The following is a 17730-nucleotide window of genomic DNA, read 5'->3' as shown; positions in this document are numbered from 1 at the left end:
AAAGTACTTAATGACGACGGCAATAGAGTGTAGTCATGGAGAACATAGGTACTTTCACCTGAAATCCGAAGCCAGGTGTAGATATTGAGCAGAAGACGCATTCTTCGTGAGATCTTGCGCTTTGGTAGTCCCCGTACGCGCAGGAGTCGCTCCGCATCGACAAGATAACACCTTGCATCTATGTTGGCCGGAAAATACCTTCACGTCGTCAGTACTGATAGCAGGAAAGGGGGTAATTGCGGAGTGTGGTGCTCCTATTGTAAATTGTATCATTCCATAAAGGGCCATCAACTGGTCTTTAAGCTTGGCCTTCCTGGGTCCTCCAGTCTCCTCGCTCAAGGATATCCGTATGTGACTTTTGGCTTCTGCATAACATTGCTCTGCAAGCTTTTCCCAATACTCCCGCGAAGAACGCGTCTTATCCTTTGATGGATTCATAGCGAGATCGATTGCAGAGCATGCAAGGAGGGAGTATAAATGTGCTTGCCGCGCATGAGTAACGGTTTCGCAGTTCATTATCATCAATGATCCCAGTGTAAGCAACGCAGCCGGTATATTCACGATATCCCAGGGTGACTTTTTGCTTGGAGGAATAACAGTCATCCGGGGTATAACATTTGTTTGGAAATGCTTCAGTAATTCAGGGGCATTCTTCAATATATCATCATTTACGTACGACTGATGCGTCAACGTCTGCTGATACGCAGTGTTTTCGGAAGAAATATCACAGCCTTCAGCGTCATCAAAAGTTGGATATGCTATTAGTGGCTGGTCAGTCAAGGGGCCATTCAAATGCAACGAGGTCGTGCAATCAAAGGTAGATCGAAATTCTAGGTCATGGTAAGCCGAAAGCGCAGGAAACTCGCTATCAAGATCGAGAATATCCTCCCATTGCAGGAAGGGATCTACAGGAGCCGGGGAAACATCTAGAACTATTTGAATGCTCGCATTGGAGGCCTGGATGCTGGGGATCTCATCTGCAGGTGGTTCTGTCGTAAGACAGGGGACTTGTGTGTCTTGCGATTTGTTGGAGAGAGCAGAAATATGAAGAACAGCGGAAGGGCCAATTCTTGGCTCCTTTTCGGATCGAAAGCACGGAGTTCTCGGTCTTGTGTCAATCTCCTCTAAAGAAGCATCGACAGAACCCAACAACAGATCCTTGCTGAGGGCAGCAGTCATTGAGCGTCTATCCTCTTCTAAACCCCATGTCAATCACTGGCTTTGCATGGACTATTATAATATCCACTGCGGGAAGGTATAAGTACCCGTTAACAAATAATGCCTGACCCCAAATCTGGCGATAGGGCCAGATTCCATGTAGGCGGATGTACGTTTTCGGGAGGACGCCCATCGAATTTCATTCGAAAACCCTTCGCAAGTTAGGCCTACTGCCAAGCATGTCTGGCAGGTAGGCCGTTGCGTATCGCACCTAACATGCCGGCGTCTACAAGTTCTGCAACTGCCCAATATATGGTTTCGACGAGCTCTAGATCTGGCTGACATGGCTCCAAGGCGGAGATAATGCCACTAGAGGTTGACTTCAGGCTGATCGAAACATGTACCGGAATCTCTAACCCAGCAAGAGGGCATAGAGAATGAATGATAATAGATAATCAGGTGACCGGATCCGCTTGCCCTAATTGATGTAGTTAGTGTTAAGTGCAAGTCGTTCCGCGGGGAATGCTGATAACGACAATGATATCATATCATCGGTTAAACAACTACTTGTAACGAGTATGCTAGTCGTCCGGTGTTTCCAACGCCGACCCTCCTTATTCTTTCGTCTTCCTTCTGTAAAGTACCGGATGAAGCTTTATATCTATGGTTTGAAGTGTTATCCTAAAGCCTATAGAGAAGTTTGCAAGATGCGGCTCGGGACCTTAACGCCATATCGTGTTTTGGTCGAGTGGGATTGACTGGTTTCGTCAAATACGGAGATCATCAATTCCTGACCCAACTGTTTCTTTATACGATATTGATGTAGCATTATGAAAAGACCATATACATTGTAACATTTCTCTTACTTCGTCTATATTTATTTATTTCTTCAATATTTTTTTTTCTCCTCATCTCGTAGTATCAGAGAGATCTATTTTAGACCGGCAACTGAACTGGCACGTGACCACAATCATATCTCGATTGCCGATGTGATTTTCCGCTTTTCCACCGCGCAATATGGCGAACGGAAGGACACATACCAAAATCGCTGGAACTGCGGACTACGATGACCCTGCTTTCTGGGATACGAAGTTTGCGACCGGGCAAGATGTGGGAGAATGGTTGAATCCTGGAGAAAATATCGTCCAAGCTGCTCTATTCGATCTAGAAAACCGATCATTTGGCCCAGAACGTTCCCCTCGCGTGTTACATCTGGGACCCGGTATTTCGAAACTAGGGACAAAGCTCCGCGAGGCATTCGTGGACCGCGACTGGAAGGGCTCTGGGATTGTGGTGCGTTTGCTCACTACTATTCGAAATAAATCTCTGCTAACGCTCAACTCTCAAAGAATGTTGACTTTTCCTCCGAAGCCGTCCGCCTTGGCCAGGAAATCGAGAGCGAACAAGACCCGTCGCATGCAATGCACTGGCTACGTGCTGACCTTCGTGCCTGGAACGATATGTCGAGCTTGGCCCCATTTGCCCCTTTTGATATAATTCTCGATAAAAGCACGAGCGACGCCATTGCAACCTCCCCATCCGCACCGTTCTCGCCGACCTCTATCTCACACGATACCTGCCCGGTGCTGCGCGACATTGTGGATACCCATGGAGAAATTACTGTATTCCCGGTCGAGCTGTTGGCGCTACATCTTGTTCCATTGACTACCGAAGGGACGATGTGGATTGCCCTTTCGTACTCAACTATGCGATTCGATAACCTTCCACGGCTAGCAAAATATTGGGATATCGTTTCCCGCACCCCGCTCAAGGCACCTCAAGGTCAGGTTTCCTCATTTGCGCATACCCCTGAGGTTTTCCACTGGCTATATACACTGCGGCGAAAATGACGGGTTCTTCGTCGCGCCGAGATAACTACATCACAGACAGGACTAGCGTGAATTAAACGAGATTCCATGAAAGGTAATTTCGACACTATCCACATGTCGCTCCTTGCGAAAATTGTGAGGAACGCCACACTGGCAATGATCACAGATCGCTTGAATGTGTCGGCAATCCCATCTCCCAGCCGAAAACTCTTGCTGCGGTATGGACAACACAAACATATGGCTGCCAGCTCAACCTTTCACTTGGACATATCAAATCAACTTCTTGTCCAGTAGCGTTATTCTCAGTAGCTGCCGACTGGTCTGGTGAAATAATGGTGAAAGTCACTATGGTGTATTCACATAAGGCAGGGTTCGTTTAGGAGCCAAAGCCTTCGGGATTCCTTAGTGAGACATTTGAACCACCGTGGTCCATCATAGCTGCCCTGTATTCCATTGCGCCAGATTGACTAGACTCTAGAGTCTTTGTAGATTCTATAACTCCATAACGAAATATTATAGTAATAGACGAATAGTTTAAAAATGGAGAGCAGAAAGGTTATCAATCAAAGCCGCGTTACGCTAGATCTAGCTCCCGAAGTTACCCGCAACCTTCAAGCATCTGATGGATAGACACTTCGACGTCGCGTCCGAGAGTAGTATAGATTTCTACGACGGTGATTGATCAGAAAATTTGATGCTCTATAGGAGAGGGTGCAGCAGAATACTCCGCATTCAATCTTCGTTGTTCATAGGTCCGAATCGATGGTCACGGCTATTCTAGGGTATTTTACAGTTTCGAGTCCCGAATATATATTTTGCCCATTGGCACGATCACCCTTCTACTTGTGAAATCCTTCACTAATTTTACATTATTTTTACTACTGTTACTTGGAAATAATTATATACACATAGCATACTAAATAGTACATACTATTGCTCTTTCATTTAATATTCCCATTGATAATTTTGTATTTGCCATGTTTGGCGAACAATCCTCCCGTAGCGCGGGGGGCCTCCAGGTTTCACGCCGCCTTGAGGATGCGACTGAGCCTCGCTTAGGGGCTTTTGCCCCTGTAGCAGGAATAACTTCTATTATGCACTCTTGAATCAACCTACATCAAGAGTTATCAGAATCCATGTCGAGATTTCCGACCGATGAAAGGGGAGCAGAGGTGGTACAGTGTCGACACGGTAGATGTGGATCAAGTTGACGTGATGCGAGATCTGGCGTGTCGTTGAACGACTGGGTAGTCCCAGTTACACACCCAGCGTAGCCTTCAATCCTCATAGTCCAGATGACATCTTGAGAGATGCGGGTGGTCTATGTTTCGTCCGGCGTGGAATTCGGTGGCCGGGGAATCTGCCATGACCCTTGACCCAGACTCGGCGCTCCTTATCAATGTCGCCCGCATAGATAGTCTGGCATTGGTCCCAAGATGTTCGGTTAGTGACTTTCACCAGGGATAGCCTTCCCAATTAGCGACTGTTGGGGACGTGCGTAAGAAGTGGGTTGAGATGATGAAGGCGGGGAGGAGCGATCTCGACCATGGTTCAAACGGCATTGTTGGTGTCCGACCGCGACGAATGGGTCCACGACATTCAAGGGAGGCGGTGTTCGGCCATGACCGAATGGTGGATTGTTGGTTCAGAGCTTGAAGGCCGAAGGTGGTGGTAGTTCCTATGCATATTAATAGTTTTGGCAGTGCATCTTCGTATCCATCGTTGCGGTTACCCCTGGATGCAACCTTGAACCTTCGTTTAAAATCAACTTAATTGACAAGGCTGAATGAGTGTGGCGCCACCAATTGAATTGACATAAAATACGAGGCGATGTGATTCGCCCAGTCCGGACTGGATCAGTGCGCACGGAGATGGCCCGCGCTCGCCGGAATGTTGGCTAGTCGTCGGGTATGGATTGATCCACACAGGACGACTACGTAAGTATAGGACTTGTACGTAGTGGGATGGTTCAGTGTACCCTTTGGTTCAACGAATATCTTTTGTCCCCGATGTATTGGTCTAATATTGGTAGTAGTCTCCTCACCTCATCTCCTGGTATCGTACTAGTAGTAGTACTCCGTACTCGCAGCACTGGTACGCACGGTATGTATGTACATTCTCTGCACTTGGTGGACAGGCTCCACTGGCCGGAGATATTCTCCTGAAATTTGGCAGGAAACAAACTGTCATTCTCAGTCAGGGTCATTTCTCTCTAGGTGCTAGTCTTGTGCGGATCATTTTCAAACTTGAAGAATAGTCCGATCGGAACATACAGACGCCTCGCATCGTATTCCTGCCGGTGGGTCAGGGTTTCATCAACCAAAAAAAGGACCGTTGGAAAGTGGATGGAGTTTGCTCAGTTTGCCTGGCTGTCACGGGAGTTGAGCCGTGGATCCCGTTGTGGAGGTGGACAAGGTCAAGGCTGGCGTCCTGGGCGGTGAGGGGCGATTCTGCCAGGGGGAAAAAAGAGTAGTCCGACGCCCCAGACCCATAGACCATTTCTGTTCTCCTTTGCGGGGGGAATATTGCCTGATCCTTCATTCCTCGGTGGGCTAAAAAAGCCATGTCCATGCTCCCGTCCCTTTCTCCGAGCTTACTGCCAATCTCCGTGCTACTTGCATATGCTAGCTTTTTCAGTCACTGCAAGCGCAGTAGTATGTGATATCGCCACCGCTCCTCAATATCGACTATCCATCCAGAATGGTTGGGGTTCCTCGCAGCAAAGGCTGTTCGCTCTGTCGGAAGAGACGTATCAGGGTCCGTTATTGTTCCCCTTACCCCGTCCCCTTTTCTTTCTGAGTAGATATCCTACTTTCTCGTGGATTCTATCCTGAATCAATCGTTAACTTCGATGGGAGTGATTAGTGTGATCAAGGCCGACCGCATTGCTCGCAGTGTCGCAAATATGGCGCCGCGTGTCCCGGCTACAAGCGCTCTCTGAAGTTCCAGGACGAGGGACCTCGTCTGCAGGAACGGTACCTCATTACCTCCCCAGATACGGATGGGAGTGATGAGGGATTAAGTCCAGTGTCAGACTCGTTGCCGGTAAAAGCCCAGAGGCAAATGCGTTGCTTTGTGGGTCCCTCCCTCGACGAGCGGGTTTGTCCGTCCCTGGCATACAAATCGTTCTTGGGTCAGCAGCCACGCCTTTTCAAAGAATTTGTCTGCGCCTCGTTCCCGACCATGTATTATCATAATGAATTTCGATTTGGACCCGGTTTTACCTTCCCGGACAACGTTGTCAAAAAGTTTGGCTCCAAACCTTACTACGATGCCACCGTGATGTCTCTGTCCATAGCCTGGCTTGCACATCAGACAAAGGATCCGAACTTAGAATATGCAAGTCGACAAAAGTACGCAGAAGCCTTGAGTGGTATCAAATATGCCCTGACATCGGAAGATACCGTGTCGGACGCCCTGTTGATGGCCGTCATACTGCTGGCCTTCTATGAGATGAACGTACGCACCACGGAAGATGCGTGGCTCTTCCATGCCAACGCAGTGAAGCAGCTGATGAAGAAGCGTGGCATGAGAGCCCATTTGAGTGGCCCGGGGCGTGTGTGTCACTTTGCCTTCAGGCCATTTCTGATTGGCGCTGCCCTCCAGAAGGGTGAATCATGTTTCTTAGATGAGGATTCATGGCAGGACTTGGCAGCATCTTTACGGAGCGAAGATTCTCGGAAGCAAAACGAATGGGCATTCTATATCGACGTCTATGAGACTATCTTCATGGAGCTTGTTAAGTGTCCCGGCTATATCAAGGAAGCCCGGGAAATCGTTTCTGTGACCTCACCAGAGGCCAAATCTCTGGCTCAACGTATTCGTACAACATGCGATCGACTGCGACGGCTAAGCAAAGAAATGCGAACCTTACTCAGTGCGCATAACCAGCGAAAACAGGGCATCACTCTCCGCTTCGTCGGACCGGAGCCCAAACTCTTCCCGGACACGAGCCCATCTCTTCTTCTCCGTGCTGGGGTCGATGCTGTCCGTATCCTCGAACAAATCTTAGATCGAATCACCATTCCCACACCGACCGTGGAACAGACTTTAATCATCCGTGATGGAGCGATAACACCCGTGTCAAGCCCAGGCAGCTCAGGCGATGCGGACAGTCCACCACTTCTCTCCTTCGGTTTGTCCTGCGAACTCGGGAACGGTCCACAGGCCACGGTCGGTAATGATGCAGAACTCGCATTGACCTGGCTGGATCGGGTCGCCGGGGCAATGGGGCTATTAGGAGCGGAAATCACTTACGGAATGAAGCCGGGAATCCAAACAGATCTTGCTCTGCGAACTGTTCGCACGTTAACCCCAGTGGATGACGACCTCCCGGAGCCTCGTAGGTCGTCGGACTGAGACAATCGAGACCAGCAGATTGTATTCAATCAGTGCCCCAATTCCGTCCTCAATCGACCCTAAATCACTACAGATGGAACGTGTGCATTTGTGAATAACTATAGTACTCGCTTCGTCAGCGTTGGACGACTGGTTTATCCGCGCTGTTCATCTACCAACCACCAATATACTTGCGTCAGATTATTGCACGCCGAATCGCCCCACGCTGCAGCTCATTCTGCGTCATATAACGGCCGCGAGACATGCATCTATAAAGCCTTGACGGCCACCGACCCCTCCGTCCTATCTACCCCCTCGGAAACAACTATGCACCTGCAGGCTCGCATAGGAACACAATCGAGTTAAATCATCTCTCCTACTTGTAGAGCAGTCTCCTATTCTTCACTATTGGGTTCTGTCCTGGCAATCTGAGGTTTCTGAGTCCTCCATACTAGATTGACATGTTGGATATACCTCCCACCACATAATCATAATAAAACATTCGTTATTCGCTACGCTGAAACTACTGTCCATTCAGTTCTTGGATCTCATCGGGGCCCAGCAAACCCAGGGCCTGTCTTCGGGTCGGGGCGTTGGGATCGAAGAAAGGCTTCTCCGCGAGGGCCGTGACTCGAGTGCCATGCCTGGGCTCCGAGCCTTCGTAGTCCCAGCTGGCATTATGAATGGTAATTCTGCTTAGTGTTAGTTCCCGATCTAAGGAAGATGGTCAATCGAGGACTATCCACTAACCTGTTGTCCCACAAAGCACTAGTCCGAGGAGTCCACTTGAAGCGAACTTGAATGTCAATATTCTTCTCGTATACATCAAACAGATACCCTAGAATCACATCACTCTCCGCCTTGTCTAGCCCGACAATCCGATCAGTCATGGCGCGGTTTACCCACAGCGCCTTCCAACCTGTCGCCGGATGGACACGGACAATCGGATGCTCTCGTTCAATATATTTCGGACCTGCTTCGGGGTTCTTGCGATCGAGATAAGGATGTGCGGATCGATAGATGGCTGTTCTCCCGTCGATAATTTTACGGAACTCCGGGGACAGCTTCTCGTACGCAGCATACCCGCTGGCCCATAGAGTATCCCCGCCGATGGTCGGGACCTCGTCATTGTGAAGATGTGTCACTCCTGCCGGTTGGCGCTCATGAACTAGGTCAGTGTGCCAACGAGAGGCTCCGCCCGGCCGACGATAACCCGCTGCCCGCTCCGTCGCTTGGAGAGCAGGCCATAAGACCGACACGCCTGGTAGACCAGGCACCTGGGGCACTTGAGGCTACGGCGATGCATTAGAAAAGGAACTCGACGATGTGACACAAAAGATGAAAACGAACATGGACCTCGACCTCTCCAAAGTATTCACCAAGAGCCTTCTGTTGCTGGGGAGAGAGATCCTGATCCCGGAAGAAGACGACGCTCCGTTCCGCAATCAGTAAACCCAGCTCATCCTTCTGTTGGTCAGTCAAGTCTTTAAGCTGTAGTCCCACGATTTCGGTTCCGATGTGCCTGGTTAGGTGAATCACTTCTTTTGCTGCAGACAACAATGCCTTCTTCTCGGGGTCGGCACGGGTGCCAGGATCTACATGTGGACGGTCATGGTTTCTGATGTTGTAAACATCGTCAGAGTACAGAGGGCGCGACGGCCGATATGGATAGCCATTGGAAAGATCAATTCCCGCTTTTACAAGCCGCTCACGGCTTGCTGCAGGAAGGGCGAGAGTGTCCTTCTGCGGCTCGGCGACGTCAACGATACGCGGATCGATAGGAGCTGGTGCCATTGTGCAATTGATATTTAGTCTTTTCTTCTTAACAATTCTATGTTACACGATAGCTTTGGACCGAAATGAACACAATAGTTTTATTATATTCGTTCTATGGGCACTGGATTGATAATCCTGATTAAGTTCACCCACGGCGACGCGGATCACATCATCGCCAATAACCATTGCGCCTTCTACATCTCATTCGTCGCATATTGGAAGGATTCCACACATATACTTAGTACCCACAGATGATAACCCCTCATCTCTCCGCAACTTTCTTGCTTCTAGAGTTGCTTATCTGCACCCACTCCGGAGCTTGAACTCATTCAACCGCAGCCCCTCCGATATCACCATACAGGGATGTGATGGCGACTCAAATCGCCTGATTTCTAATCGGTCAGCACTACGGGTTTTGATCCAATATTGGTCCACTATATTCAGTCAACACGTTAGACGGCACACCTTTCCGATATCTCGCTGGAATAACATGGTCGTTGTGGTGGCGCGTTGCATACTGCCGCGGCTTGTGCCATGACACCACTCTAGCCTCGCATAACGTGAGCTGTGACGGCACTAGTGCCCTCACTACCGTCATAATCATAAAGGTCCGCATTCACACATGGTAATTGCTTCAAAGTCCAAGCAAATACACAACAGTAATATTATGACTCGCACACAAATCCGGAAGGTAGCGGTCATTGGTGCCGGGATTAGTGGTGTTGTTTCCGCGGGACACCTGCTGGCGGCCGGATTTGATGTCACAGTCTTTGAGAGAAATAAATTTGCAGGAGGAGTCTGGTAGGTGCCGCGTGGTCTCCTCATTATGCCCCCGAAACTAATGGAAGACAGGCTGTACGATGAACGACAGCCGGTAGAACCGCAGTATCCCGCCACGAAGCCGTCGGAAACAGATCAGCCGGCGAAAGATGGACACCAGAAGGAGACATTCGTTCTCGAACATGCACCGCCTGGGTAAGCCCATTTATTATAGCGTCTCCTACTTATCGCTGACTGTGTAGCCCTTGTTATGAGGGTTTGAGGAATAACGTCCCCACGCCTTTGATACGCGTGAAGCTCAATGCATGGCCGGAAGGGACTCCAGACTTCGTCAGCCACGATGTAATCAAAGACTATATTCAAGACACATCTCGCAAAGCGAAAGTAGATGACGTCACAATCTATGGAGCGCGAGTAAAAGATCTTCGCAAACGTGATGATAAATGGGAGGTTGTCTGGTCGACAGTTCACGAGAACGACCAATCAGACACCGTGGTTGAATTGGAAGAAATCTCGGTAAACAACATAATTGCATAGAGGAATTGATGGTGTTTGAATTAACGGGAAATCGCGCAGGTATTTGATGCAATCATTGTCGCATCTGGACACTATCATGCGCCGCGTATTCCAGATATACCTGGCTTGTCGGAAGCGAAGAGCCATTGGGGTTCTCGAATTATGCATTCGAAGGGATATCGAAAGGCAGAAGGCTTCGAGAACAAGGTATGATCGCTCCATGATATGAATAGACAGAGGCTGACCAATACTAGAATGTCCTTCTCGTTGGCGGTGGAGTATCATCCACGGATATTGCGAAGGAAATTGGCCCCGTCGCCAAAACTGTCTACCAAAGCACAAGGAACGGCGACTTTGATCTTCCCGAAGCGATGCTCCCTGATAACGGGGTGAGGATTGGGGAAATATCCCACTTTGACATCGAGAGCGACAAGGGCACAATTTCCGATGATGAGCCTTTACCCTTAACCATACATCTGAAATCGGGGCAGAAACTATGCGGAATCGATAGGGTTATCATCTGCACTGGTTATCACATCACGCTTCCTTTCCTGCGAGATTATCACAGCGACGACACGCCTGCTGAGCTTGCCGATGAGAGGATTCTGGTCACTGATGGGACTCAAGTACATAACCTGCATAAAGATATATTCTACATTCCCGATCCCACGCTGGCCTTCATCGGAGTTCCCTACTACACCGCCACATTTACACTGTTTGAATTCCAGGCGATCGTGGCGACGCAAGTATTTTCCGGAATTGCCAAGATACCCTCTGAGGATATTATGAGATTAGAGTACTTGGCCAAGATCAAGGAGGTTGGGAGTGGAAAGAAGTTTCACTCGTTGAAAGATAAGGAAGAATTTTACGTGAGAGATCTATTGCAATGGGTGAATGATGACAGAGCTACCTACGGGCTTGGTCCCCTGGAAGGACACTCCCCCCAGTGGCTTGAAGCCAAGGAAGTGCATCGAAAATGGATTCAAGATCGTTGGCAAGAGACAGGTCGGAGGGACAGTGGTGTCGGCGAGCTTCCGGTGTTGGCAGTATGTAGTTAAATTGGGCCATGCTGGAACCTGCCCTATTATCGGACACTATCTCGAACCAGGAATAATATCCTGTCCAGTTGACAAACCGTCGCTTACTGAAGTTTTAAAAGTATTGGCCAAGCTCGCCAAACGTTAAGTTCAGTAGCATCCCGCCATTAAAAATGCTCGGCACATCATCCATACTGGCGATGACGAGCTCCGCGACAACAACGAATCTTTAGCCCCAGTCACGCCACAGCTTCCCTATAGAAACTGTCAGACAGACTGCCTACATACGGTCTTTATTGGCTAGAACTTCCCATCATGACTCGAAAAACGAATGTAAATTTTCCCCGCACCAAGCTGTATCACAGCTACAGATGGCCGTTCCAACTGCCGATGCAGGAATTGCGCCAACACCACTATTATGAGCAATTGAGACTCTTATCCAGTGGCTAGGATCCTTGACACTAGCTGTGTGGAGTCAGGTCGATCTACTCAGACGTACATGGACGGATATAATTTATATTTAACCCCGATCGCATTCCCTTTCTTCATAGCACGGTTAGCTGTTGGAACCTAGAGCCACAGGGAGATTCCCAGTGCCTTTGAGACAGACAACATGGCTCCATCGCAAGCCATAGCAGAGGAGCGAGCCATCGATTCAACAAGCGACATCGTACAGAAAGCCCCGAAGCGCAAATGGGTCAGCTATATCTGGGATACATTCGACAAGTCGCCCGAGGAGCGGAAATTGATGTTCAAATTGGATTCGGCGATTTTGACATTTGCCTCTCTTGGTGCATTTGCTTTTCCTTTCTGTCTGGTTTTATGACTGGGTGGGGACTAACGAGGTGGATAGGATACTTTATCAAATACCTGGATCAGATCAATATTAACAATGCCTTTGTATCTGGGATGTGAGTAATTCACAAACAAGCCGTGGGACGGTCTGTTGACAATTCACCAGGAAAGAAGATCTCGGCATGTACGGAAACGAGCTCAATTACATGCAGGCTTGCTGGACGGTGGGCTATGTTATTGGGGAGATTCCGAGTAATATTCTTCTTACGAGGATTAGACCCAGATATTGGCTTCCGGCTATGGAGGTATGTTTGTCGTCTACGACCGAGTCTTGACTGTTAATAATGGAGACAGTTGCTCTGGACTGTGTTGACCTTCGCTTCGTCACGATGTAATTCGGCGACCCAGTTTTATGTTCTGAGGTTCTTTATCGGTATGGAGAATGATCTATCGTATATGTAGAAACTAACCAGCCAAGGCCTCGCGGAAAGTACCTTCTACCCCGGCATGCAGTATCTCATCGGTTCGTGGTACCGGAAAGACGAACTAGCGAAGCGATCATGTATCTTCCATACCAGCAGTGGGATTGCGAGTATGTTTTCGGGGTATTTGATGGCTGCGGTGTATAACCTCGAGGGACGGGGCGGGTTTAGGGGATGGCAATGGTATGGCAATCATCCATGTTGAAAGGTATTATGGCAACGGCTAAGCGGTGACAGGCTGTTTATTGTGGATGGTATCATCTCGCTTCCGGTTGCATTGAGTGGCTTTGTTCTTCTGCCCGATGTGCCTGAGATCTCGAATCCGTGGTACTTGACCAAGGAGGTGAGATTCATTACGCACTCGCGGCGTATATTTGCTAATGCCGAGCGTAGGAAGTGGCACTATCACAGAAGCGAATGCAGCTCGAAGGACGCAAGAATAGGGAGCCGTATACTAAAAGCAAGCTGAAGAAGATCTTCACATCGTGGCATATTTATCTTCTCACCGTCCTGTATATGTGAGTTCGACTGGCATGAGCTGCTATTGTTCCGATGGACTAACAGAGCAGAACATTCAACAACGGCGCCGCCGGATCTCAACCCGTCTTCCAACAGTGAGTCTACTATACACACCGAGTTCGTTACGTGGCATATACCTAACAGAACCAGATGGCTCAAACATTCGACGGACCCCAAATACTCCGTCGGCCAGATCAACGCTTACCCAACGACCACAGCCGCAGTCCAGGTAGTGACTACGCTTGCCTACGCCTGTACATTCTCCTTCCCCTATTACCATCGATACGAGAGTCTAATACGAACAGGGTCCTCTGACACATTCCTCAACGGAAGACGCTGGCCGCCCATCATCTTCGGCGCAGTAAGCCAGCCTCACTTCCACCCCGAAAGTAGCCCAAACTAACCCACCCAGATTGTAAATATAATCTCCTACGTCTCCCTCGCCGTCTGGGACATCCCTAACGGCTGGAAATGGACCTGCTACATCATCGCCGGTGCAGGATACGGCTTAAGTGGACTTTGCATGGCGTACGTCTCTCATTCTTCCCATTTCTATAAAACAACCCTCCCCCCAAACACTGTCCACGCATAGACTCACCAAGTATAACAGCTGGGCCCACGAAATCTGCTCCGACGACAACGAAGAACGGTCCCTGGTAATCGGCAGCATGAACGAAATGGCCTACGTGTTCCAGGCGTGGCTACCCCAGGTCGTGTGGCAGCAGGTGGATGCGCCGCAGTATCGGAAGGGCTTTATCACTGTTTCTATTCTGTCGGTTATATTGATCGGGACGGCGTTGTTGATTAGGATGTTGCATTTGAAAGAGACGAGGGTTAAGTGAGTTTTCTTCCTTCCTTCCTTACTTCTTTCTTTCTTTCTCGGTTTACTGTTGTGGGTTGGCTTGGTTCTGTTGGGGTGGGTGCTAATTTCTTTGGTGCTTTAGGGCTAAGACGCCGCGGGCGGAGAGCGAGGAGAGTAGTATTGCGGGCACGGAGAATGGGGGACATGTCCAGGAGGGCGTGGGAAAAATTTGATTATTTAGAGATCGGAGGTTTGAAGTGAGGGTGGAAGTTCAGTTGCTGTTAAAAAAGAATGAAATGCTCTTATTGCAGGTAAACGAGGACTCATGCGAGAAGGTAATGAATGTCTAATGTCGACTACGCCAGGTAAATACAGATCAGCTTATGGCTGGCGTCCAGATTTCGTAACCTTGGAAATGCTCAAAATCCTTTAAGTCACTAGTCGACTACTATCCAGGCATAGCTATCTATTAGATCCCAGAGAAACCTACAAAACCATATTCCACTTCACCCTCTTCTCCTTCATCATCGCCAAAACCCCAACAGGCAAAAACCGCTTCTCCACCAGAGTCATCCCACCAAACCGTTTCAAGACATCGTCCGAATAAAGCTGCAAGATCCACCTTACTTCAGGACCCTGGGCGGACAATTGGAACTGCCCAGAAACTGCATCAAGGGCATCGCGGCAATCCCGCGTTACCTGGATGAGCTTTGTATGCGGAACCACCATCAGATCCTCATATAAGAGCCGGAGGCTGTTACTACGCGATTCCCGATATCGGGTGTACTCCTCGAAGGACATGAAGGAGTGCATCTCCGCTTCGGTGATAACCAAGGGTTCCCGTGAGTTGGGCCGGGGGTTGACGGTTTCGGCGCGCCGGCGGCGCGTTTTCTCGGACGTCTCGGAGAAGGTTTTCTTTGCGAAGGCGTAGCTGTCGCGTTCTTCTTTCTTGAAGCGTTCGATGCGCTCGATCGGGGATAGTTCCAATGAGTCCCGCACCAGCAGGACCGAGATGAACGGGTTGCGCAGGCCTAGGCCGCCCAACTCGGCGGGGAGGAAGAAGAACGCGTCTGGAATATCGGAGACCCCGAATTGAGACTTGATTTTTCTTCGCAGATGTTCTGTTACCGTGCTAGCAATCTGGCCACTCCCGCCATTGAACAACGTATTTTGCATTTTCTCGTATGTAGAGAGAATGGCATCGATGTGTGCGCGCCCAAAGCAGTGCGCGGGCTGCCCGAACGTGTTCTTGAAGAAGCGTCCGATGCAGCTGTTCCATGTCTGCACCCAGGAGATAACACTGTCGCATCTGCTGAGTTGTTTCTGGAGCTGGGAAACGTGTGCATCGACCTGTGCTTGGTCGATCTCCCAGGTCTCGGATTTTGCGTTGAGTGTTAGGAATCCGAATGTGACCGGGCCTGTGGGGAGGCGTGCGGTGATCTCGGGATCCAAGTTGTCTGCTAGGTACACTGAGCCTGTTTTGCCCTGGTTGAATTCCAGTCCGGTTACTTTCGCATACGCTTGCATGACCTCCCATGCCCTGGCACATTTGTCTGGCTTGCCGCAAACCCACAGGTCGTCGTGGATGCGGTAAAGGAGCAGGCCTGTCTCCCGGTTAACAGCCAGATCCATAGGGAAGAGCACCAGCTCTCCAGTCAACTTCTCCATCGCGTGGGAAATTGGAACGCCTCGCCTGCGAATACGAGGTCCGGTCTGCATCCGTCCCTCAGCAGAATGATCCAAGTTCAATGGAGCTGCGAGGTACTTTTGAAAGAATGCGAGCCATTCAACGGGAAAGCCGAAGAACCTCATAACGGCGAGAATGGTGCTGTGCGGCAGCGCAGTAGCGTACCATTTCATGTCCGACTGTACCACCGCTGCCTGACCATATATCTGACGCTCAAGCAGGACCTGGGATGCGACCTTTCGCAAGAGCTGCTGTTTCATGTTCGACGGCCCATCGATGCCTTTGTCTGCGCCGGCTTCATTATTCTCATCATCGTACAGCATACCCCGTTCCGATAACGATGACTCGGTCAGAGGCATGTGAAACAGGAAATCAGACTCCAGGTAGTCGTTCTTGCGGCTCGTTTCGATATTAGTTGCCCTGTCATAATCACTTAGGTAGAACTGTCGACGCAGGCCATCCCGTTCCGTCATCCGTGGGCTTGGACGCCAGTTCCAGACCGATTTCTTCTCAATGAACTCTTTCAGTATGGCTTTGATGATTGAGCACAGGCGGACAGCAATGTACTGCGCGAAAATGGTCTGGAGAACGTCGTCATCGATCCAGATGCGATATTTGCCGTTTAGTTGTTGGCGAGGCAAAACCGGGATCCCGTCTTCAGCATGCCAGTCCCAGTTCTTTAGGTCTGCATATCGCATGTTCAGAACGTCCGCGATTTCAGTCAATGCAACGCTATTCTCTAAACAGTATTTCAGAATCCCCTGTTTTTCCTCGCTGAGCAGGTCCTCGGTGAGGAGTCCACGGATACAGGACCGGATAGAATATATGTTAAAGGGATCGGTTTTATGCCAGAGTTCAGAACATTCATGGCCAACTTTCTCCCTGAGCTTATCCAAAGCAATCCTGCTATCCTCATCAGGGAAAAGACCATCGAGAAACGCATGAATCTCATCCTCATCGGTCTCCAACGGCTCAAACACCACCCTTTCAAACTGATCACACAATTGCTGCAACCGCTGCTTCTGTCGCTCCTCAACTAGTAAGTAATCCTCCTCATGTTCAGGGATCTGGTTTGATCCAGAAGAAGAAGGAGGAGGAGGATCCATCCACTCTGTAAGCAGCCGAGAATACAAATCCGCAATATTCAACCTCATACTATGAGCATCCAGTGTGGCGACCAGATGCTCCTGGAACGAGTCCAGCTTTGCCTCTGGGATGGAAGAATCATAGCGCGCCTGGTCGAGCCAGCGCTCAATGTTGGCTGTTTTGGAATCCTTTGCGTTGTCGTCATCAGAGCGGAGTTCTTTTAGCCCCTGCAGAATACATGCTACCCTGTCTCGCGGGTCTGTTTGTTGAGCTGCCGCTGCGAGGACTCGGGACTTGGAGGACTCGTATGCTATGCGTTGCTTTTCTAGTTCGCGGATCTTGCTTTGGGTTAGGGATTGGAGGGTTTTGGAGAAGGTTGTGGTTGTTGTGGCCATTATGGGAGAATGAAATCGAGAAATGGAATGAATGATATATAATTGAAAGAGATGGGAATGGGTAATAATTGCTAATCTTGAATCAGTGGTTGTTGAAAGAAGTCCGTGTCATCGTCGTTTTTATACATCATGGGCGGGTTTAGGCAGAGGTGGCTGCCTGAGAGGATCGGCATGCTCCCTCGCATAAACCATGCTCGGAATCTTAGGTCGCTCCCACATACCCAGTTCATACTGCAGGATTAGCCTGGCCCTTTCTATTTCTGGTGGTCGGACATGTATGGATTGAGAATATAGAATCAGGACTAAGAAAAAATCATGGACGTTACTCAATTTGCCCATAGGGCCTAATAACACAGTGACATTGCCTATTTTCCCATTTACACACATAACCTCATACTTCTTATTTAGTGCTGCTTTTTACACAGGGTTCCAAATTGCTGTGCTCCATTGTATTTCTAATACTCTTGGTCGTGCACAATGGTGCATTCCGAAGATTTCCATATCCTCGTTTGACTTTCCGCTTAGTTTCG

General features: G+C 49.4%; 6 protein-coding genes across 6 annotated transcripts; 3 read left to right on the top strand and 3 right to left on the bottom strand.

Annotated features, from left to right (window-relative positions):
• Positions 1–54: 54 nt before the first annotated feature.
• Positions 55–1179, bottom strand: ANOM_001306 (uncharacterized protein; the record flags this gene model as incomplete). The annotated part of the gene is made up of 1 exon (XM_015546563.1): positions 55–1179. The coding sequence occupies one exon, from the start codon at positions 1177–1179 to the stop codon at positions 55–57; it is 1125 nt and encodes a 374-aa protein (XP_015411531.1).
• Positions 1180–2175: 996 nt separating this feature from the next.
• ANOM_001305 (uncharacterized protein) lies at positions 2176–3008 on the top strand (the record flags this gene model as incomplete). The annotated part of the gene is made up of 2 exons (XM_015546562.1): positions 2176–2451; positions 2508–3008. 2 exons carry the CDS (start codon positions 2176–2178, stop codon positions 3006–3008), a joined length of 777 nt encoding a protein of 258 aa, XP_015411532.1.
• A 2679-nt stretch (positions 3009–5687) lies between these two features.
• Positions 5688–7346, top strand: ANOM_001304 (uncharacterized protein; the record flags this gene model as incomplete). Its single annotated transcript, XM_015546561.1, has 2 exons — positions 5688–5744; positions 5883–7346. 2 exons carry the CDS (start codon positions 5688–5690, stop codon positions 7344–7346), a joined length of 1521 nt encoding a protein of 506 aa, XP_015411533.1.
• A 502-nt stretch (positions 7347–7848) lies between these two features.
• ANOM_001303 (TauD/TfdA dioxygenase family protein) lies at positions 7849–9119 on the bottom strand (the record flags this gene model as incomplete). Its single annotated transcript, XM_015546560.1, has 3 exons — positions 7849–8017; positions 8076–8617; positions 8676–9119. 3 exons carry the CDS (start codon positions 9117–9119, stop codon positions 7849–7851), a joined length of 1155 nt encoding a protein of 384 aa, XP_015411526.1.
• A 604-nt stretch (positions 9120–9723) lies between these two features.
• On the top strand, positions 9724–14265 carry ANOM_001302 (putative FAD dependent oxidoreductase; the record flags this gene model as incomplete). The annotated part of the gene is made up of 18 exons (XM_015546559.1): positions 9724–9902; positions 9954–10076; positions 10124–10397; positions 10458–10604; positions 10652–11443; positions 12009–12225; positions 12288–12345; positions 12396–12534; positions 12584–12662; positions 12708–12894; positions 12949–13054; positions 13105–13229; positions 13281–13325; positions 13381–13484; positions 13536–13591; positions 13643–13758; positions 13823–14068; positions 14175–14265. The coding sequence occupies 18 exons, from the start codon at positions 9724–9726 to the stop codon at positions 14263–14265; spliced, it is 3084 nt and encodes a 1027-aa protein (XP_015411527.1).
• Positions 14266–14518: 253 nt separating this feature from the next.
• On the bottom strand, positions 14519–17200 carry ANOM_001301 (uncharacterized protein; the record flags this gene model as incomplete). Its single annotated transcript, XM_015546558.1, has 1 exon — positions 14519–17200. The coding sequence occupies one exon, from the start codon at positions 17198–17200 to the stop codon at positions 14519–14521; it is 2682 nt and encodes an 893-aa protein (XP_015411528.1).
• Between the last annotated feature and the right edge of the window lie 530 nt (positions 17201–17730).

The sequence above is a fragment of the Aspergillus nomiae genome (genome assembly GCF_001204775.2).
Source record: "Aspergillus nomiae NRRL 13137 chromosome Unknown contig00011, whole genome shotgun sequence".
In the NCBI taxonomy this organism is placed as follows: domain Eukaryota; kingdom Fungi; phylum Ascomycota; class Eurotiomycetes; order Eurotiales; family Aspergillaceae; genus Aspergillus; species Aspergillus nomiae.
Note: the sequence above shows the minus strand (reverse complement) of the source record. Positions and strands in the feature narration are given on the sequence as shown.